Source organism: Astatotilapia calliptera, chromosome 12 (genome assembly GCF_900246225.1).
Source record: "Astatotilapia calliptera chromosome 12, fAstCal1.2, whole genome shotgun sequence".
NCBI lineage: Eukaryota > Metazoa > Chordata > Actinopteri > Cichliformes > Cichlidae > Astatotilapia > Astatotilapia calliptera.
Genome location: NC_039313.1, coordinates 12504867 through 12528976, shown reverse-complemented (window position 1 = coordinate 12528976; position 24110 = coordinate 12504867). Strand labels below are relative to the sequence as shown.

The 24110-nt window shown below is 41.0% G+C and overlaps 1 protein-coding gene across 5 annotated transcripts in view; it reads right to left on the bottom strand.

Annotated features, from left to right (window-relative positions):
* Window positions 1-24110, bottom strand: part of fbxl17 (F-box and leucine-rich repeat protein 17) — a 229428-nt gene that overhangs the window by 81467 nt on the left and 123851 nt on the right. Inside the window, exon 9 of one of the 5 annotated variants that reach the window (XM_026186351.1) lies at window positions 17204-17557. The exons of 2 other annotated variants lie outside the window; for them this stretch is intronic. In XM_026186351.1, the coding sequence (XP_026042136.1) occupies window positions 17506-17557 (52 nt within the window). In that variant the 3' untranslated portion in view covers window positions 17204-17505. Of the gene's footprint in view, window positions 1-17203; window positions 17558-20316; window positions 22637-24110 lie in introns of those variants that run through there. 2 more of the 5 variants (XR_003273996.1, XM_026186350.1) reach the window with 2 other exon arrangements.

The following is a 24110-nucleotide window of genomic DNA, read 5'->3' as shown; positions in this document are numbered from 1 at the left end:
CAGACAGGCAGCAAGAGGAAGAATAGTAACAATACTTGAGAGAAACAGAGGTCCATATTTATCACAAAGACTGCAGACAGTCTTGCAGCCAAGCAACATGTGTAGTGTTTCTCTTTAGCTAGCCGATCACAATGGAGCAGGAACAAAGACACGGCTGGGAGAATGGCTGTAGGTAGGTACACTAGCACAGTGTCGACCAATACAAGCCCTCGTCTCATCCCGTTCCTCACACAACCCACAATTACACGGCTGTCTATACTCACAAAAGAAGCAGGGAAATAGAAATGGCAGATTTTCCAAAGAAGAGTGTGAAAAAGGAAAAAAAAAAAAAAGGAGAAAAAACTAAGCATCAAATGTATAAAGAAAAGCAGCTGAAGGTCTAGGGAGAGGTTGAAAACATAAAAAGTAGGAGGAGGAGGAGGAGGTAGCACTGGTGACAGACAAGACTTCAGACTTCCACGGCTGTCTTTAGACTTAATGAAATTGAAGGGCGGAGCAGCAAAGAGGAGGAGAGCGAGGCAAGACATGGTATATACTTGTGTGGAGAACGCTCTTGCAAAATTATTCTTGCTGTAAATTTTCTTTATATCACCAATAAATCCATAAGCACGAGCAAGGAAGCAGGGTTCTGCTTCCACAGGCGATGTGCAGCATTGAGTTTCTGGAATCCTCTATGCACAAAAAAAAAGAAAAAGAATTTTATAATGTTTTTTTCATTGGGTTAGTATCAATTGGTTCAAAGATATCCAATAACTTAAAAGAGCTCCTTAGTAAGCAAATACCTCATATTGAGGAATTGCAACAACAATTTTAAAATGAAGCAATTCAAATTTTATTGAAAATGTTCACTGCTTTTGAAGAGCTGATTTAATATGTGCAGACTGTTCTGTTGCTTAGGCTTTAGTCACACTACAGGTTTAGCTGTCTGTGAGTCATTGCAAGTAGTTTGTTTGCAAGATGATTCTGCACAGCTTTGTTGCAGGCAACCTGTCTCAGTCCAACTCAGACGAGCTGTAATCACTCCCAAAGTGATTGGCAAAGATTTGCAATTAAGGTGTGCAATCTAATTTATTAAAGCAAACATACTGCCAACAATCTGCCAACAATTTGTAATCAGTCTAAGTAAGCTGAGTTCCAACTTAACTGCATTACTAAGTTACTAAGGTTTGCAGCATGAAATTAAGTGCAAACTATGGTAAATTTAACATCGAAAAGCATGCCGTATTTTGCACCCAATGTGTGCAGTAGTTGCCTCTAAGTTAGCAAAACAGGTATAGGTGGATGGCTCAAAGCTGTGAGCACAGTAAAGTTTGGCTCTGTCCTGTAGCTCTTTACTCAGTCTCATGTGTTTAATGTTTAGAGCAGAGTGCAACATACTCCTGCGCTGTAATAATATTGGTATTATTGCAGCCCTGGTATTACTGAAGATGAATACATCTTTTTTTCCTGTTTTACAGTGAGCAGATCAGTACACACTGAAAACATATCTCCCCGTCTTTTCTCAGCAGTGCGCACACAGAGAGCAACATTCATGTGTCTTTCTTTTACTTTCCACAATAGACACTAATACATATATCTGTCAAAATGCATCGAACAGGACTGTGTTAAGGTGTTAGTTAAATCTGCAAAATATTCCAAACTGTATGCTTTCTTCTTCAGACACTTGCAATCAAGTGCAAAAGAAAACACAATTGCAACTCTATATAAGCCTCGGCATCTTCGCAATTTAAAAAGGCAGCTGCCATGTCGTCCTTTTGTCTCATCATCATTCTCATCATGTGGTAACATCCCTTAGGTTTTCTGCTAGAATTAGTCGATTCTCTCGTGATCTACAATGCAAAAACACACACCTGGCTGCTTAATGTTTTTGCACCACAAGCTAAAAAAAAAAAAAGCTTTCTGTCTCACACAGCCAGGCCCATCTTTATTTATTTTTGACAGCTTTTGCAGTCTCCAATGAAAGCCTGTTCTGACCTCTGTGGAAACCTAAGGGAATAAAATATATATTATATAACATTATATTATATAACATTACATCTATCTAAGAGCCATGCAAACCATTTCCCATGACCACAAAGTGTTGCATTTCTTAAAACAATACAAAACACAAACAGCACCACTTTATCTGAGTGCTGCCCATACAATTTATTCATGTGTTTTATTTTAAATGACCAGCAGGACATTTATCGTTACAAACACTGACACCTGCTTTGACAAGAAGTGGAGAGAAAGCCAGTGCTTACTTTATGCAACTTACTTATAACCCCAGCAGGCTCTGTTTCTGATACATCTGAACCTTCTAAAAGCACATCCACATCAGCTAACCTGAATCATCTGTTAGCACAATTCCTCAAAGTCTCTGGATACTCCTTTTCCTTTGTTTTTCTTTTCTCCCCTTTAATGGATCAACACTGATCTCAAACTTGATACGCGGATACAATTGTGTCTATTTGTGTGCATTCGGTGTACGTGTGTGTAAGTTCAAGCCGTCTGAATCAGAGTCTGCTTCAACAATTAGGGCCTGGATGACTTCCCAGACTAGCCTGCCATACCCACTGCTGTGATGAGAATCACATTCCTATTGTGTTCCACTACAGTTAATCATGTTTTCAAACGACTCAACAAAACGGTAGAGCATTCCAGCAGGTTGTCATCGGCCTGCTCAAGAATGTGCCGATGGGATCATAACTGGAGCCATAAATGCCCATGAATCTCGTCTTTCCTCCACAACCTGTGCTTTTTTTGGTTTGTCTGGGAAAGCAAAGCAAGGACTAAAACACCCTTTTTAAGCCAACCAACAGAAAGGAGAAACATAAAGACCCCTGTGCCCCTGTCTTCTCTTATCCGCTGTGAAGCCTGCTATTTAAATAAACATTTTCTCCAGCTGTAATCACAGGCTAAAAAAATAAGTTTCCAAAGTAAGTGGTAGAAGTTACAGTAAAGAGACACAGTCCTGCTCTGAGTAAATAAAAATTTGGCAGTTTGGGTAATAAAACTGAATTCAAAACTGCATCAGACTTTCATTGACATTTGATATAAATTCAACCGTAAACTCCTGGACGACAATCCCCAAGAACAAGTGTCACTTACAAACCGGTCCGTATTTCCATCAGAAACTAGAGTGAAAAAGCCAACTAAGCACTTTGTGAGGTTAAGTGGCAGTTATTCACTTGAAGTTCATCCAAATGGACAGCCTGTTGCCTTGCCAACACTGACGGGCCTCCGTGATGCACATGCACAAACAGTATTTTAAAGCCGCTTTTCGGTTGCCAGCAGAAACCAAACTGGGCTGACATCACTCACGCATCTTTCCACACTTCCTCTGCTACTCCTTCCTCCTCTCTCTTGCACCTAAGTAGTTTCCCTGAGGACATGCAAGTGAGATACTCACCTGTAAATGAATAACCGGGTTCTGTAAAGCAATGCCATGCCCCTATCTGCCTCCACAGTCAACCCACTGCAGCCATAACACAATAAATAACCCAGGAGAAGATGAGCACTGCCCCGTGGCAGATGGTGATAACACTTACAGCCTCAGGTCTGAGCTGACACAGTGGCTGGCGTGCTGCCTGTGTGTCTGAGTGAGAGAAGGTTGGTGAATCTCTGCCCATGTGAGACGATCAGTTAAGACAGAGATGGTTGCCCATGATAGATGTCACTGTGTGGAATAAAAGTAGTGGATGCATCTGCTTTCCTACACACTATTTATTTATTTATTCGGTCAGCTTGAAGAAGAGAAAATTGGTTAAAACCTTTCAGTATTAAACTCTGCTAAAATGAATAATAGCCTTTTTATCATTAAAGGACTTTTGCTAATTAATTACTAATTAATGAAATTGTAATCAATTTAATTATAAAACGCACTGATAGTGCATTTTATAGTAGGGTTAGTAATAGTAGTTGTGGTAACCACTTTTGAGCCCACGGAAATTGCATAGATTGATCGGTAACAGGTACCAATCGTGGTCCAATCCAGACTGACTGCAATTACACTCACACACATTGGAAAACGTTTGCAAATGATTACCTTCTAATTTATAATAGAAGACAGATTGATAACGCAATCCGAGATCGTGTGCATTGTTCAGTGCAACTCACCTATAATGAAATGGTTCAGCTAAAGGGGACTTGACTCTGCTGGTTGCATTCTGGTAATAATTCCATATAAAAGCAACAGAATATTGTTTCAGGCCTCCGAGTACCACTATTTATGGAGGAATTTCTGAATTTACGTTTTCATTTTTGCCAGTTAATTAACCACAGTTAATTGCGCTATTATAACAAAGAGACTGCATGTAAGTGCCAACCTGATCGATTCAATCGCAAACTAATAGCAGACTGACTCCGTCTTAATGCACCAAGGTTGTTTTGAAGATGCCAACCAGCGGTCGCAGATCTGATACCGCTTTCAAAGGCAACAAGGTTGTTAGTTCATTGCACGTGGTCACAATAACTTTGGTCGTGTAATGATTTCTCTTATGTGTTGTGTTGTGTTGCTAAACATGTTATCTATCGGTCTCTACTGTAGAAACACTGGTAGAGTTGACCATTTGTGGGAAGTTAACCTGAGTGTATTCTTATTTATTTTTTATGAGACATCTTGTTTGTTTTTATGGATCTCTGAAAGAAAAAGTTTGATTGACTCAAATATTAATAGAAATTACTGAGTCAGAACATTTTTTTTCTGTTTCTGACATTAAAGCAGGTCCCTATTTCTTTGAAATGCTGTCCAAAAGCACACAATAACATTTCACTATGATTAAATGCGATTTCTCCTGCAGAGATAATACAACCAATAAGCACTAGCTAATAACAGAATCTTGTTTCAGGCTCTGAAGAAAATAGCCAGTCTGACTTTGATAAATTGAGGTGAGCGTGCCCCTTAGGGCTGCATATCATAACTCTTCTGCTCCATGTCCACATGCAGAGAGAGGTGAACTATTACGATGTTTACCAATATGCCTGACACAGTGGCACACAGTATACACCCTCCGCCAACTCAGCCAAAGCTAATTGCTCTGCACTTTGATTACTGCCATCTATTTTAATGAGAGCTTATCAACCCATTCTTTCCTGCCCGTTTTCTCTGTCAAACACACATGCAAACATGACAAACACATGCATGAGTGTGTGCGCACCACTTAGGCATATGTCCGCACACAGACAAGAGAACAATACTGTGTGCCACGTTTGTGATGGTGGCAGGAAATTGGAGGGTGTTCATTAGGCTAATGGATATGAAGAGGAAAGGAGAAGGGGAATGTGTGTCTGGGGGGGTGGTGTGGGGGTGAAGAGCAAGAAGGCCACTGAATTTAACAACAACAAATTCTGTACAATGGTCCAACAAGTCGTACTGCAGTATGTAATTTTCTTGCTACTATGATAGAGAGACGAATACTTCAATTACACGAAATGGCTTTAATTACGGTGAATTTGCCTCATAAGCCGACTCCTGTTGAGAACAAATGAACTGTTACATTTTTGGTGCTAGTGCTCACTGCTCCTGCAGCTTGGCTGGATGGACTCAGCTTCATTACGATCACTGGTTTACCCGCACACACACCAAGATGACAAAGCCTAATCAATGGACTCACACTGCTCTAAAGACTCTGGAAGAGGAGAAACAGTAGATTCCGAACTGGACAGGGTTGCTGATCGATGGTGAAAATGGCTTCTGCGATCCTTTGAACACATTCAGCACACTTCTGTCACCTAGGATGTTCAGTAGGTTTTCCTTGAAACTTACAAAACATTCTATTTTCCCACTGACAGTGAACAATGTGAGCAGAATATGCTATGACAGGCTGCGCATCATAGAGCGCACACAAGAATACTGTACTTAAACGAGAGGGAGACGAGAAAAGAGAGAACACCAAAAAGGGAGGAGAGTGCATTAGAGGGCTCGAGCATGACAACCGCATTACAACCACAAATATGCCAGATCACATCAATACACTGTGCCTCATCATTTTACGAGACGCTGCTTGTCCATGAAACTACTTCAACATGTCTAGTAAAACAATCATCAATACCACACACACACACACACACACACACACACAACATTCATGCCTGACTTTTGGTCTCTGACTTGATTTGTGGAGAGTTCACATTGACCTGATCATCACCCCCATGACCCAGGGCACCATCTTTGCACTGAGATGAGCAAAACTAAGAGAAAGCTGAAAAGCAGCAGTACTGTCTTACAAACTATACTCGCTCTAAGCTACAAGTTTCCAGACAGATTTGCTGACAGTTGCTACTGCCCGAGCTAAAGCAGGCGGAGGATTCCTCTCGCTTTCTTTTTACACCCTAACACCTACACCTACAGGATAATATCACTGAATTGTCCTCTTTGATTTACAGCGCAAATTGCTTTCACATTCCCTTGGTGTTATAATATTAAAGTATCACCTCTTACCAATAAAACGCACGCGTCACACTACAAATAAAACCCCCACGTAAAAAAATAAATAACCTGTAGTATAGGGAGAGGGCTCTACCACATACTGTAAAAACTAGCTGCTAATCCAATTGTTCCCTCTGTGGGGACAGGAGAGAGAAACATCCTAATGAGAAACCGGTGGCTAAATATCCATGATGGTAATAACAGTGGGAGCGTCTCTCAGAGCAGCCGTTTGACTCTGGTGACACACGGCCATTAAGTATTCATGAAAACAGATGTTGCTTTGCTCGCCAGCCCATTGGCCCAAACACCCCCTGAAAAATGCCAGAATCCTAAATGAATTTCCCAACAGAACGCTCCGTTTGATCCCCCGCCAAGAGAAAGTGAAGAGTTTTACGTGCTATAGGAGAAGGGAAGAAACAGACAACTATGGGGGAAGGAGGACAAGAATGGGGTTTATCCCCCTTCAAGTTGCTGTCCTATCAGCCTCATGCAACAGCTCTTGATCATCACCATCTCTTTCTCTTCATGGCTCATGCCACGTTTAGCACAATCTATTAGCTTGATAGCAAAGTCAATTTACTGAAATGGTCTTGATCAGGTAACACTTTCACTGGATTACTGCTAGCTAAGTATAGGGTTTAAGCTATGGCTTTCCATCCACAACGTATTTGTATGATAAGTGCACTAGGGCAGATTGTTTACAGGTGGGTGACAAATTACAGTCAAGAACCTGAACCCATGAGCCCTCAACTGAGGCGATCCAATGGCTCTGCTATGTAGGGTTCATTGCGCGGGCATGATTTGGCTACTAAGCAAAGTGGGACTGCAAATCAGTAGAAAGTAGTTCCAACTCATCTTTATCCTATAAAAATAACTTTCTATTCTGATGGGAGCTCCATCTACCATGATGCCAACGTCCACACCCACAGTGTGTGAATGATTTGATGAGTATAATAATCATCTGAATAACATGTTTGGCATTCCAAATCAGCATATCTCAACCCAATTACAGCCACATGGGAGAATTTGGACCGGTATTTTGACAGGGCTCCCAGCATCAACAATTATTTCAGCTATTATTATTTCCTTCACACTATATTACCTAAATCAGTATATAAATCCTTACTCTGTCCTCGTACTTAAGAATACCAAACACAGGGGTTAATCACTCTTGTTTATGCCTTCTGGGTTGTTTTTGTATCCATCTTTGTCTTTCTAATCATGTCAGTAAAGTTTACAGTCACATGGAAAAATGATGGATGACACATCTTGTAGCCCAAGAGGATTGGGAGCCAGATGTACAGCCTTTAATCTTTTTTCTTTGCATAACTAGTGATATTACAGCGTTCTCTTTACAAAGATCTTCTTTTTAGTGTGCCGGAGAATTGACCAGAGCTGGTGGTTTAGGGAGACAGAGGGAGGAAGACAAAGTAGAATAAGAAGAACAGGCTGTAATAGACAGTGTTGTTGATGGATGTGATTATAGCCTCTTCATGCTGCCCATTCATTCTCTATAGATTCCAGATGATAGCAGTGCTTGGCCCGCTCTTTCTTCCTCTCCATCTCACCCTCTGAGTGTTTTGTCTTGGGTCTCTTGCTTTCCAGCCCTTCATCTGAACATCCCATCCTTTTCTCCTGTCTTTCAACTTTTCTGTTACTGTTTAGCCCTCTTTTCTCTCTGCCCCATTCTTCTCCCCCTCTCTCTTTTTGCTCTCCTATCCCCGTGTACTTTCTTTGATGTTTCTCCTCCTCATAAAATCATTTTCTTCTCACAATCCCTTCCCCTTCTACCCTCTTGTTTTCCTTCACAGGGAGCAAGGAAACCCCATCACATATCTAAAACCTTCCTTTCTCCTCACCATAAAGCATTCTTCTATCCTTGCCATTTTTCCCCTCTTTACTACTGTCACTCATCCTTTCATGGGCATCACCCCAGTGTACTTCTCTAGAGTTTACAACAGGGTTCATATTTCCAAAGAAAAGACACCCCCTGATGAGTGGTGCGTGTTTGCCTCAAAACACATTAGCAGTGTTGAGTAAAACGCTATGACAAATGACAGGAGACTAGCAGTGGGGATCCTGTTGGTCATTCAGCCAGCCAGCAGAAGCACTGGAGTGAACTCCGGCACTACACTAAGACTCAAAGTGAAACCAATCCTCCAACCCCATACAATATCTGCCTTAATCTTACTCAAGCTCCGCTCATTACACACTCAGCATGGGTTGGAGACAGGCAACGCAGGGAGCTATGCAGCTGGGGTTTGGTACACCAACTGTGTGCGAGTTTGTGAGCATGCAGACGCGATGATGTGGTATCACAATCACTGCAAGACGAAGCCATTGTACTCAGATCAACAAGATTTACAATCCGTATCCTCCCCTCCTATGAGAGACACAACCACGGAGAATGCTAATTTCCACCTCCATAAACAAGCATCATAAGCATTACAATGACATGTGAGCATGTTTGCATGTCTGTGTAAGAATCAGCAGACATGCTGATACATAAAGTCTGCACACAGGACATGGCTGCATAGATTATGAAGTGATTTTATATTTGAGCATATGTGTGTGAATGGAAGTGTGTACGTGCAAGAGCAAGTGTCTGTGGACTCTTTTAACCTAGCAATAAAATAAACCCTGACCGTGATTCATTCACCACCTCCACCATGAGATGTGATGTCATCCAGAGTAAATTCAGACAATCCTAATTGTGCAGGGTGATAATGCACCCACATAAAGGCTAACATATTTCAACCCACAATAATATCCTCCGTAATCCAAAATCTTTTCAGCACCTACGAGTATCCAGCTAACATTCAAGGACGGGTGGAGCAAAGGCTCTGACAAAAGCCAGAGGGGTTGATAAAAAAGAAAGAAAATCCGAATTTTGTGCACAGAGACGCACACTACAAAGCAAAAAAAATTGCTTCCTTCAATACATTATTTTCTTATGCAATCATGTGCAAATACACATGTACACAGACTCAACCCAAATCAGCAGACTGGAGGGCTGGAGAGGCACACCTCCTATTCTGCCAGTTCACTTTTATGTCTCGGCTTAGATACAAATCCACACAGCATGGAAGCTTACTCCACCACCTGAGGTGTGTGTGTTTGTGTTTATGTGTGCCAGTAGTGTGGGTATGAATGCCTAATCCACCACCTGTTTGTTAGATTACAAAGCCAAACCTTATCCAATTCCAGAGGGTGCAATTGGATGTTGGCACTGGATGCTTTAAGTGTTTTATTTTGGAATTTACATGCACAAGTCATGCGTGTATATGGGGTTTGTAGCCCATACAGTTGAGGCTGTTCCTCATTAATCAATTTATCAAAAGAAACCAAGAGCCAGAGCTCTACTTTGCAAGTAGTAAAACCACAGTGTGCTCCTTCTTAGCTCCGACTCACATAACCCATTTTCAGGTCACACACAGTAACAAAAAACCCCACAGTGAGGATCACTGGCTTGAGCCAAACACATGCTAAGATTATTATAGTTTTTAGCTCAACTCCTGTGTGAATATATAAAAAGCAAAAGCATGCCTTTCTTTGCCAATTTTTCTTTTAATGCAAAGTTTGTTTGAGTGATCTAATGCCTGCAATGACACAAGTAATAATCGCTTTTTGCTGAAAGATATTATAAGTTAAAATTCAGGATCATTAAAATTCCTGAACGCTGACGGAGCAAAGTTTATGTATATATCTAAAGAAGATTAACATTGAAAAACAAGCAAAAGTAAAAAGAAAAATCTGTTTTAAAAATTATACAATGGAACACCTCTGACAGCCGCGGCCCAATCTGTTCAACCACATGTCCTATAACCTAAACTTTTCTCATTTCTTATCAGCCCCACAGAGAGAACATGACAAATGCAGCAGAACAATGTTTTATCTCATCTGACACCCTGACAACAAGGAAATAAACATAAGCTGACAGCCAATCAGATCGCCCATCTGCTGTTCTGCCTCAAAGTGCCTGGATTGCCCGACAAGTGGTGAAGGAATAATTTCTGTGAGGGACATACCCCAGAGATGGTAAGTGGGGGTGCTGGTGGGGGGTGAGGTAAAGCGAGAGAAGAAGGAAAAGAAACAGAATACAGGCAGAGCAGAGTGGGCAGCCACATGGCAACTCTGGGCCACTTTGATTGGTGGAGGTATGCAGGCAGCCAGGCAGGGAAGACCAGGAAATGTAATTCAGGGAGGCTGTCTGGATATGACATCTCTGGGAGCTATTCAATCTGCAGCCAAACCCTCAAGTGGCGCCTCGCCTGGCATGGTGGCAGGGAGGTTACAACTGTGAGCTCACTGCCTGTCAACCCCACTACACCCTCTGAAGAAAATAAGATAGTATTGAAAAGAAGAAGAGGAGGACAGGAGACGGGGGAAAAAATAAAACAAAAGAAGTGTATTTATATATTAACAATGGAATAAAAAGGTGAAGCCAAAAATAAAGAAGATTTAGTGTGGGTTAGTGATGTCTTGTAGAAAAGAGGGAAGGCCAAGAGATGGAGGCACAATGAGCCTCTGGAGAATGAATGGGAGAAAGCCAGAGGAAGGAAAGGCGGAGCAGGTGAGAAAGTGATCCAGACGCCGGCTGTGATTCTTCTCTGTCAAACATGGCTCATAAAAAAACAGTGATAATTGACAGCATTGGCTGACGTCCTTCCCTTTACCACTCTATTCATTACAAAACCAAAACAATCCACCTCGCCCTTCCCTATTATGTCTTAGCAAGTAAATTAGGCAACCGTACTGAATAGTGATGGGTCGTTCGCGAACGAAATGGCTCTTAGAGCCGAATCTTTGACGTGAACGACGCGAGCCGGTTCCTTATCGCGAGCCGTCACGTGGGTTTTTTTTTTTTTTTCTTTCTCTCAGCCTCTCTCTCGCACTTTTTTTCCGCTTCACTCTGCACGCGAGCCTTGTGCTTTACGCTGGGCAGAGGGGGGAGGGGCGGTAGTTACACTCAGTAGCACAGGAACAGAGTCAGAGAGAGAGAAAGAGAGGCAGGGACAACAACATTAGAAAGGTATAGTAATCATCCACAACTATTTTCAGTTGCAGATGATAAAGGATTGAGAAAGTTTATTCATGCAGGTCCATATGACAGAGAATATGCATGTTCTTTTAGTTTTCATATTATAATTTATATTTAATTGTGTTGTGGTTTGCAGTGTTTTGTGTTCTTTTCACTTTAAATTTGTGAAAGGAAAAAGCTGAAAATTTAAATAGTTAAAACTTGAAATGTGAATAGTTGATTTTTGTATTATATGATTTATTTATTACATTTTATGTGGAGTGAATAAATAAAAGTATATTTACGGTGGCCCCTAGAGACAAAGCACATACAAACTTCAAATCACGTACGAACTCTGAAGCATGTACAAACTCCAAAACACGTAAAAACACGTACAAACTCCAAAACACGTAAAAACTCCAAAACACGTAAAAACACGTACAAACTCCGAAGCACATAAAAACTCAGACGCATATAAAAACTCAAAACACGTACAAAAGCTGGGCGCAGTGTTGAGCCTTTGTTATCTTGTGGCTACACAAGCCAGCAAGTACCAACGACCGGATTTGGTGTGTGGTAATAACAGGTAAATGAACTTTTTTTTTAAAATTATTTGAATATATATATATGAGTGCCTGTGTATAAATACACAAACAATACACACATGCTTTCAATTGTGTAATTTAAGTGATCTAGTAGCTCTGCTTTGGAAGTTCAGTTCATGCTAGAAATGTGTTTTGGAGTTTGTACGTGTTTTGTCTCTAGGGGCCACCGCATATATTTATATATAAACATATATAAATAAAACCACTTGTTTTTATGTTAGTAATTCCTTTTGTGCATAATTTTATATTATTGTTAATAATAAATTAATTAAAGCAACAAAACAACCTGAAGAGCCGGTTCGGAGCCGAAAGAGCCGGCTCTTTTTAGTGAGCCGAACCGAAAGAGCCGGATCTCTAAAAAGAGCCGGAAATCCCATCACTAGTACTGAATAGCTGTCCGTGTTAATTATATCTAAGACAAAATGTCATATATTAAAACATTATGCTCAACAGCTGGCCTGATGTGGAGGGACTAGAATCTGATTTGGTGTCAGAGGTGGATGGAATAAATCTAGTAATTATAAACCACCCACAGATGAATGTTAAAACCAAGGCTGAGAGAGTAATTTTAAATTAGGCGATCGACCACAAACAAACACATCGCTAATAAGGAAATGGGCATTTATCTGAATGGGATAGCGTCACATAACAAAGCCAAAAAAATAGGAAAGATCACTGAAACATAAGATACATCAGGCTTTAATACTTTTGCATGGTTTTTGCAAAATGATCAACTAAAATACAGCTTGTCCTTAATTTGTTCACCGTAGCGTCATCAGAAATGTTTCAATGAAAGGATGGCTTTCTGGATTTGTAGAAAAATTTGCCTTATATACTGTATTTCAATTTATGTTTGCACCTCTTCCAGTAAACTGTTGCATCTATTTCCTACTTTCCCAGGACAATATGAAGAAGTCAGAGGTGCGTAGGTCAAATGCTGATTGGCTCATAGGTGGGCTGGAACAGGAAAAGGATCGACAGTTGAGTTCACCACAAGTGGGAAAAGCATGCAATCCATCAAAGATCCTTAAAAAACATGCACAGAGGCCGCAGTGGACACTTTTAATTGTTTTTAAACACTCAGTTTTGTTGTAGCATGTTGTATAACTTCACACTCTCTCTGATTAGCTGATGGCCCAAAAACAGCACAAGCAAGAGTAGCGCACAGACTGGCTGTTTGCGACAATGCTGCCTCACAACAGTGAACAGACAATAATAACCAAAGCTGTCCGTAGTCTCTGCACAGGACCAATGCCCAACCCCGTTTCAGCCATTACGAGTAATAGGGGATTATATTTCCGCTTTCCTTTTTTTCTCGTTAAACACTGACTGCTTTTTACTGAGAAATGATGAAGTGATTAAGTTGTTTTTAAGGGTCGTCACAACATCTTGAGCTTTGCGAGGTGCATGAGCAGCAGCTCCCTAACTAATGTCAGGGGTAAACCCCCCCCCCCCGACAAATAAAGAAGTTGGGAGCCACTGTGGAAACGGCATTTGGTGATACATTCCTAGATCGTTTCAGCTCACAGACCTTTCCACTGTTATCCAATCATCCGTAGATTTCTCTGTAACACTGTGTACGAAGTATTAAGAGGTGTTTATACACCTCTCTGAATTTAATTATTAGTAATTATTCATCTCTGGCTCTCTTCCACAGAGTGTCTTTGTCCTGTCTTCCTCCCCTAACCCCAACCGGTCACGGCATATGACCGGCCCTTCCTGAGCCTGGTTCTACTGGAGGTTTATCCCTGTCAAGGGAGCTTTTCCTTCCCAGTTTTGCCAAAGTGGTTGCTCATAGTGGGTCATATGATTGTTGGGGTTTTCTCTGTATTACTGTAGGGTCTTTACCTTACAATATAAAGCGCCTTGAGGCAAACTAAATTGAATTGAAGCAAACTGAATACACCCATTAACAGTGAAACAGTGCTCACTGTATAGCCCTGAACTTTGGCAATATACAAACAATTTCAGCCTAAGTGGATATTATTGTCAGAGTCACTGAGAACAAAGATGATATCAGTTAAACAAACTCCAGGCTTTCCATCTATTCATAAACATACAGTATGGGTAACCTCACATAACGTGTATAGTTTTTTTATAGTTTACACATAACCCTGAAAATATCTCAGTATATTGAATTAGGATCATTTGCGAACGCACATGCACATTTGTGTAAAATTCACATGTTCCCATGCTTTTCACCAGATCGCACCTGGATCAAAGAGAAATGACATCATTGGAGGAAATGAGATGCTGCCATTCAGCTCCATTTGGCTTCCCTGCTGGTTTAGGGGGGTCCGATAGCAGCTCCTGAAGAATCTTATCAGTCAAGTTATGACTTCACTGTCTAGTCCCTGCCAGTCACCATTCAACCTGTGAGATAGACGATGACAGCTCGCCATTGGATGTTGCTCCAAAAAATCTTTTATCGAGCCCATTCATTCATACGTGCATACAGATAGAGAAATTCAGAGACACACAAAGACAAACAAACAGAATCACTCACCCCTCCTCCCTCCCGCACAGCCGCACTCATCTACCGTTTCATCCCAAAGAGACTGTACGCATTCAAACAAACAGAGGAGACGGTTATTGTCCAAATGCAATTATCTTGTACTGTCCATCTCGTTGACTGCTGTGGGACAAAGGGCCCTCTGTTGATGAGGATAGCAGTGTGTGAATGGGAGGTTAGACATCTTTGGCCTTTTCCATGGCTGTGGACATTCAATCTGCCATCCACACATCCCAGTGGATCTGATAACACTAAACAAACCCCAGAGAGAGCGAAAGAGGGGGAGAAAAGCCAGACGCTAATGGCTTCAGTATTGTGTGTAAATCCTCTCTTATCTTTCTGCTCTCTGTGTTAAGAGACTGGTCAAGGGCAGTGGGAAAGAATAAACTCTATAACCACAATGTTGTCTGCCAGCGTTCACCTCAGTGTAAACAGTTTAGAATAGGGCATGCCCATGCAAGGATGAGCATACATTGAGAAACACACACCTACACACACGCACTGTATGCATAAACTCGGTATCTAGACGAACGCTACAAAAGGCTGACCTGGCATTAGGCTGGAGCTAATTATTCTCAGCCTCTCGGATTCTCCCACTGGACTTCATTTCACATATGCGCGCACACACACAGACACACTAATTCTTGTGCTGATTCTCTCTTTAGCGCTGTCTTGTCTGCGTCTTGTCGCGACGGAACAGTAAGGGGGAGAAAATGAGAAGAAAGGTAACAGTAGTGAGGATGGTGGAAAAGAAAAGACACGAGGATTATCCCTCTAATCCCCCTGTCAACTTTTAGGGATTATAGGGAAGGCTTGGCTACATTAAGAGTACAGTAGCAACCTGTACTGCTCATCTCCTCCACTTTCCACACACTTTATTTGGGAAAAAAATAAAAGCAATGTCTTTTTAAAATTTATTTGGTATAATCTGACAACAAAAAAGGGTAATGGCTACACTTTAATATGTTAATAAAGCCTTCCAGTGGCTCAACAAATACAAACGCTCTCAAAATCTCCCATTGCTCTGGTTGTAATATCTAACAAATATCTCACAAATTAATTAAAACAAAAAAAAGAATGTTCAATTTTAGCTGATCTGCCCAAAATGTATTAGCTTAAATGAAAAAATGTGTCTGGATTACTGGCTTACTGTATGTAAAGGTAGGTTTACCTGCACCACAGCTCAGAGCAGGGACACTTTATATTCATCCATCACATGCAGTCACTGCCAAAATCTTCGTATAAATGGATTCTAAATATCTGGCTGCAGACTGATGCACGCCTGAATGTGGGTTATACCAATTTGTGAATAACCTCATGACTCTGTCACAGCTAGAAAAAAAAAAGAAAAAAAAAAGAAAATCTATGAGAATTGTTCACTAGTAATTTGTGTTTAAATGACGAAAACTCAGGCAAAACAAAGACAACAAAAGAGGTCTGGAGGATCAGCTGAAGTTGGGTGTCATCGTTTCATCATCTCCACTTCTCAAGAAAGCTCTCAGAAGCTGGCAGTCTGTCTTCTTTGTAAGTTAACTGCAATTTTTCTCAGTGTGAGACCTTGTTCTGCATTCACTTAGGAAAAGACAGTTACTCGTGTAGTTGCTGCTCCTAATTTGCAACTCAGACGCGCAAAGTAAAACGCGAAGAAGAGGGAAATATGAACAAGATGCCCCTTGTTCACTGAGCAAAGCTGCAGAAGAAGATGGTTCAAACATCAACAATCTCTAAAAGGCACAAAATAGCTGTCACTTCAAGTTGCTGCCAAAGAAGACTCAAACATAGATGACTGCAGCTAAATTATAGAGAATTCATACACTTGACTTGCACGCATGCTTCCCACACACACTTGGTGTACGTGATGAGAGCAGGTGTTGGATGTAATGAGTTTGTCTACAAGCTGTTATAAAATGACAACTGGGAGTGTGGCCCCTATCGCTGGCAGATACACCCACTTTTTGCACACCGAACGCAAGCGCGCACAAAGGCACACTGCTGCTACATCCCTAACTACATACTTCTGTCAATACCACTTGTCTTTCAGGGAGCGGGTCAACTGTGAGCAGAGGAAGAGTTGTGATGGCACTGGTCCACACCTCTGCGCGCGAGTGTGTCAGCGCATGAATGAATGTTTGCCCATACTTCTATCTTACACACAGCTAGGGTGGACAGATGTCTTTCCGCATGAGATGTGTGTGGCAGATATGGTAATGTGTGAATTAATGTCACACGGCCACACCTTGCGGTCCGCATCACGCCGTCTCATCTCAAGGACACGATCGGCACTGCCAGCTACCGTGGCTGTAATTCACTCCAAATCCTCCTTTCAATCACTTTCACAATCTGCCCATCAGTAATACATCTTCGGGTGCCACACTCCCGCAGTTTCACCGCTCTTATCGGAATCATCATCAGACTCTGAGACACTTTAATTGGCAAGTGCAAGTAAAGAAGAGGGAACTTTTCTTGTTAGCAGCTGAGGCAAAAATCTTGGTCAATTAAGGACAATTGAAAGAAGATAAACCCTGAAAACACAGATAAAAATAGGACAAAACACAAGAAAACATACCAAACACATTTGTACTTAATAGAGAAACCTTTTCCAGCATTAATAATTCACTTTATTCTGATAGGTAATAACATTTAAGTGTATGACTAAAAGCGTAGGATGAATGCATGGCCATCAGGCGCTCTTTGTTATTCACCTGTGGAGTTTATTCAATGGTGAAAGAGAGGATCCACTAAGCGCTTGCTGGGGTCCAGAAATGGTGTCCTTCCTCCTTTTTTTTTACCTTCCTTTAAAAGTCCTTTCTCACTGTGAACACGGGCCTAAATGCTTCAGAAACCCATTAATTTGCATTCTTCCATCCATCAATTCTTCCATCTGTCTATCCACCTAAAAAGCTTCTCTGCCTTCCCCTCCATCCTTATCGCTCCATCTGTCCATCACTGCTCATTACTCTCACCAATTTCCATTCCTTCCTCTGTCATGTTTGCGACCATCCATCCATCTCCTTCAATAAAAACACAACAAAAACCGCAGGATGTGAGAATTCATTAATTTACTAGTGTTAACATGTAAATAAAGGTATAAGCATAGTCTATGTGCGTCAGTGTGGATTCACTTATTGAAGTTCTGCTTTTCAATTTGCAGGAATTTGCATTAAAAAAACACTTTTACTGCGGGATGTTAAAACAGTTCCTGCCTTTATTACTAAAGTTTTTGTGGATTGTACTGGCAATAGGGAAAGTTGTAAACAGTGTGGAATCACTATAGATAAATACGTTAGAGTCCAGGGTGAATCTTACTGACTGCTATAAACTAGGGAAACGACACAGGTAGGCACTTTTTAATTTGTATGCGTTTGCTTCAGGGAGAAAAAAAAAAAAGAATGTGTCTATATAAATTTTCTGACAACTTCAGCTAGTTTAACCTCACAAAATCCCAAGTTTAGATAGCAAAGGGAATTAGTCTAAACACACAAAGCGCTGTTTATTCTCGGCTTTATCTGCAAACTAATCCGGACAAACAAAACAAAAACAAAAAAGCATCTAACACACCACTACCTGTGGTGACTTGATCTGATAGAAGTCCCAGCCAAAAGAATCCCCTTTGTGTAAAACCAACTCATCATCTCCCAATGTGAACAATATATCTTTCTCTGAAAACTAATTTCCCTGTGAAAATGGGGTTTTAAGTCTTTCGAGGCCCCTTTTAGAGCCTAATAAACTAATTCCAAGGCTGATGCCGAAAGAGGCTTATTTCAATTTCACAAGGCTTTGTTCGAATTTGTTTTACATTATGATGCTGCTGGGCAGAGGAGGGGGGTTGTTGGGTAATGTTCTCTCTTGTTTTTTTTTAATGTATTCAGGTATCTTGTTTTGTTGTTTGAGCTCCTCGCACTGTAAAAGCGAGAAAGGAAAAATATGTACAAGCTCAGTCTGGCTCGTTCTCCCGTTCCCTCTGCGTGCCTGTCCTTCTGTGTCTGCTGATGTGCAATACAGAGAATAATGGGTCACACATCTACTCTAAAATGGTGTATATTAAAATGATAAAAATCGTGCTCTCACCGATGCCTAGCCGCAGTGCTGGAAAAGAAGCCCGCGTCTTTCTGCACCACTTTAAGGCTGTCTTTCCATAAAATAAATATTTTTGCTGCACATTAAAGCAAAGTAAATCTCCATAAACCCAGTGATTATTCTCACTATTTTCCAGTTGGCCCGAATAAGCCAGGCAGCCTCATACCAACTGTTGTAAGTCCCTCACAAACAAGCAAACACACACACACACACACAAAATAAAGGACATAGACATGGAGTGAAAGTTGGACGAGTTTATCCTTGTCTGTTTGTTGTGAGCCGACAATAACAGCTATAGAGATGGATTTCATCACATAAAAAACACAAACAAAGAACATGAATGAGTAAAGTTGCAGGCACATCAAAAACCTCCTGAGGGAAAGTAATATGTGCAAAACTGTGGTTAACACACAGGGTGCAGAGCAGTGTAATTGCAGCCACTAATGACTATAATAATATACTTTAACACTGGGCTGCTCAACTCTGGGCTGCCTCTGCTGATTGCAATCATTGTTAATTGCACGTGTTTGAGCCAATTAAGAACAGTAGCAATTTCAACTGTTGCTGCCCTGACTATGTCCGTCTCATTCTAGCAAGTTTACCGAAAATCAGCTTTTCGTTTTATGAAAAACATTTTTTTAGGGGGGGGAAATGTAATCACGGAAATGAATAAAGTGAGGAGTAAGCAATAACTTCAAAAAACTAATTATCGTCAGAGCAAGTAGTGCTAGACGTGCCTTTACAAGACACAAAGATTATGTGTCTGTTTGTTCAGATTAACAACACAGCCCAGGGGAAAGTAAACCTCTAACAGCCTTTAGCCTTCTGTTCTTACTGGAAACTAAATATTGTGCCTGAAAGTACACCAAAACCAATAAAATAACTTTTAAAATGTGAGTTTTATTTCATACGGATAATGCTTTTCCCGATAAATGTAGCGCCACACCTACGATCTGACTGGCCACCCGAGAGGCCACCTCAGTTCTGGATAAATGTGTTCAAAGATATTCTGTATCCAAGACATGAAAACTCACGGATATTCAGAAATATGAAAGCGAGAACTCCAAGCACAAGTGAAAGGAGTAAATAACGATGCTCCCCATTGACTTCCATGTCCTATCCCTCAAACACAGGCGCTGCATCTCAAGGACATGTCAGAGCCTCACCCTTTTAAAATCAAACCAAGTGCACTACTTTAACATTAATCATTGTAATGTTGGGTAAATAGATCAGATCAAAACACATTTACTGAGCTGAGACTGGAAGTGCTGTTGATGACATGATTTTTTTTAAAACTTGAATCTCTGGGTTGACATTGTAGGCACTGCAGCCTGAAGATGGTGTTTAGAAAGTCTCAATATCACTTTTATATTCTAAATATCACAATTAGTTGTATTCTAACTTATTAATAACATGCTTCATGAATTTTAAACAGCTGCACTCACATCTTAACCACATAAGTTTGAATACTTTCACTGGCTGGCAGTGCAAACTAAAGATTGTTTACTGGCAATTGTATCTCCACCACCACTCCATCCTCCTTGCACAGTACTCGTATGCTCTTGCAGCCAAGAGGAAACACTGTTATAGGAGTCAACAAGCCTCATATTGGTTGCATCTAACAGTACGGAAAAGAAGAAACCTTCTTGACATTTTTACATGTACTTGGTAACAATAATCTGCACAACAAAGATGAGAAAATACGCAAGCTTTATTGGACAGTCACACAACAAATGGTCGCTTTGCTTTTATGCCACAAATAGCAGCATGGGGCACTTTACAAGCCTCTCCAACAGTCAGAGCGTGGTCAGGGAGAGCAGTGTCATGCCTATAAATATCACCCCTCGCCAAGTCCTGGCATGATGGAACCAGCCGAGCTAGCTAGACGCTGAGGTAACATGTCATTGTGCGGAAACTAAAGCTATTGACAGGCATCCAACTGGCCCGTACTGCAGTGAAATGCTACCCCTAAAGTTACACAGGCACATCTGACTCACGACAGAATGGCTTTCCTTAACTTCCAGTGCCTTCTCTTTTTTTTCTCTTTTTACATTAAGGGCCTTGATGCCTCATTAAGTTTCCCCTTTATGAGACAAAACCATTTGGAAATGTACTGTATACTTCATCGCTGCCACTTAGGCTAAAAAGAAAAATGTTCCAAACATATTCTGCAAAAAGAAAAAATATAATTGTGTAAGAACTTATAAAGCAAAGCTGTACAATTTTCCAATTCTGAAAACACTTGTGATAGGTCTTTTGCGGTTATCCTTGTTCTTCAGGGTACATCAATACATCACCATTAAAATCAGAGCCGTGCATGCCTCTGTGCGTGGTTGTGTTTGTTACCATCCCCATTCCCCTGTTTGAATAGCAGTATAATAGCTTTTACTCATAATACCTATAACTAAGTAAAAAACAGTCATCTTTAAATGGAAAAAAAAACCATCTCTTCTAACATTTTTTAGGCAGATCAGCCTCATTCATTCACTGACCATCACTTCTGAGTGTCTGCATGTGTATTTTCACAGATTGAGACTCTCGGGGGACTATACTCTGAATTTCACCTGCTGCAGCCATGTAGCTTGCACACACACAGATACATAGTGCCAGCAGCCATTTCACCATGCTCCTGAATGCCATTAATTCCTGTGCCACATCTCCTTAGGTGAGAAACTGGTGACAGAGGCAACCTCGGTGAGAGAAATGTTCCTCCTCTGCATCGCCGTCCCTCTCTTTTCTCTTTCCATCCCTTCAGTTCCATCCATATTCAGCAGGTTGAGGCATGCGGAATGAGGAGAGACGGAAGAGGAAGGTGGAGATGGGGAGAAAGGGGGAAGTTGGTGTGGGTGATTGTAAATTCAGCACCAGCGCGTCTTGTTGCACGAGAATGACCCATCATTTCACACTGGGCCAAATGGCATGAATTCATAAATATAAATAACAGCAGCAAATTCATCTTTTCAGGATGGCGTACAGAAGCACAGGCAGGGCCACATTAGAATAAAGATGCCTTCTCTCTCACTATCTTTCTATCCTCTTATTATTACCCACCACACACCCTTCTTGCCTTCTTTATCAACTTCCACGTTTTCCCAGCTCCTTCTTCCTAATTTCCCTTTTCCTCCACTATCTGCTTCCTTTTTTTGTTGTTGTTGTTCTCTTCCAACCAGTGCATATCTACTTCGTGATGATTCAGAGTTATACAGTATGTGGGAAGAGCAGACGAGTACACAGTTTTTCTTGCTCTCTTATGGAAGAATATGCATTAGACCTAACTCCCATTGCACACTTTTCTACAGTATTGAAACTGCTTTTGAAAAATGTTTCAGGTGTAGGTTTAGGGGTGAAAGAACACACAAGAGACCTACCAAGCTGAAGTAGGAAGCAGCAAATGAGTGGGAAGAGATTGGCCTGGGCCGCTGACAGTTGGATTGATTAACAGCTTGGCTCTGCCTCTGAAAAACTGACATCCTTTGATTTTGTACAGTTCTTCAGTTCTTTTCGCTGCAAATTTCCATCCGCCCTACCCCCTTTGATTGTTCAGCTCGCTGCTTTATATTCTTCTTGGCAATACTCAGTCAAACGTACACACACAATCAACAGTTCTGAATGTGGCTGTACACACCGAGAGGCACACAAAACATTATACCAAGGGCAGATACAACTGATTAGTCAAACTGCCACCTCTCCACACCACCAACGCTAATGGTTACCACAGTAGTCAGAGATAAATATGTCCAATCAGAGACAATCACTGAGCGGGCTGAAGAGGCAGGTGAACTAATGACAAGGATGGAAGAGAATGATGAAATCCTCTCACAGAGCCTGACAGTCATTTGGCAACAGTGAAAACAAGTGGGTTTATTTTTTTTTCCTCATGCATCAGGTGGGAACGAATGACACCCACAGCCTCCATCTCTCTCTCTCTCGTTCATCCTTCTATCAAGCTCCCCCCTCACGGTCTCTCCAACTCTCCAACTCCATTTGCCACTTTTCTGTAATAAAAACTCCACCTGAAGGGATTAAACAAATGTAAATACAGGTAAAGTATAATAGCTAGACCAGCACACCATGCTTTTACTCTTTCAACTTTATGTTGAAATGAATATGCAGGCCAAAGTACAACAGACTGCAGCTGCTGAAAATGTTTGAGTGTGAGTTCAGAAAAATAACTGAATAGCTGGATTACTGCCACTCAAGCCTAATTTTAGTGGCAGGTGTAGAACTTTGCTAGAGGTTGAAGCAGGTAATGACTAATAAAAAAGGAGGCAATGTATTTTTCTTTTCTTTTAAGATGTGCTGCAATGCAGAAAAATCTAATCAGACAAGTGTTATTGTTATCGTCAGGATTATTTTACACTTTTCATTGAAGATTTGGGAAAAAGGAGGGGACAATAAAAGCTAAACATCTGATTTATTAAAAATTTGAAACTCGCTGCTGCTACCTATTTGAAATATTTCTGATTGGTCGGTATTTAAAAAAAAAAAAAGCTCTTTCTTTGGCATAGCATTTTGTTTTCATGTAGTTTTTCATTGCTACTAGTCTGTAGCTGATACAGATCAAACTGCTGCTAACAAATAGGCCCCACTTTATTGCTCTGCTGTTTATTTTTTTTGCAAGTCTGCCAGCTTCTAAGTAATATCAATATATCTGTACTCAACGTCAGCGAACAACGCCAAAGTATTACCTGGTCTGTAATCAGTTCATGCAACCCCTGCATATGGCCCGCCTAAACGATCCTTCTCAGGCAGAGAACCAGCGCATTACTCAGGCCAGCACATGTGTCATAAGCCCTCTGTTGAGTGAATTTATAATGGAAACACAGAGCACAAGCAAAGAAGAAAATGCACTTAAGGGGTGCTTAATCACAGATGTGGCTCCTTGGTCTAAATCAGAAATGGATGAGGAAAACTGGAACTATATGGGCGCATGGATGTTCCAGCACTTTGTGGAGAGCAAAAAGGCTCCGAGGCATTAATGATGAACACTATACAGTTATTCATCTTCCAGATTTAGAGCTTTAAGGAGTTCTTCAAATAATAATGACTCTGAAAAGATTCAACAAAAAGGTCTTGCTTGGGAGAACATGGTTGATCTAATGTATAGGACTTCGGCCGATGGCGGCGCCAGATTTTAAATCTCTCAAAACATATAAGAGAAAGGTCATACGTGGCTCGTTTTTTTATTCAACCCCGAAATTTTCATGTTGTTTTCCTGTTGCTGCTAAAGGCTCTTTATGGAAAATGGGTACGGTGTTACATGCCAAACAAAGGTCAGTACGTGTGTGTGGAAAACTGAGTCGTGTCAAATCACAAAGGTCAGTATGACGCCTGCTTGCGAGAGGTAAGAATTTCTGTGAGTGACTGGTGCCTTCGGTATGAAGAAAAGGCCGCATCTGCTCAGTTTATTCACAGGATCTCAGATATTGCAACATTATAACAAGAAAATTAAAACAGATGAACAGTTAATACTGTTCTGCCCATATT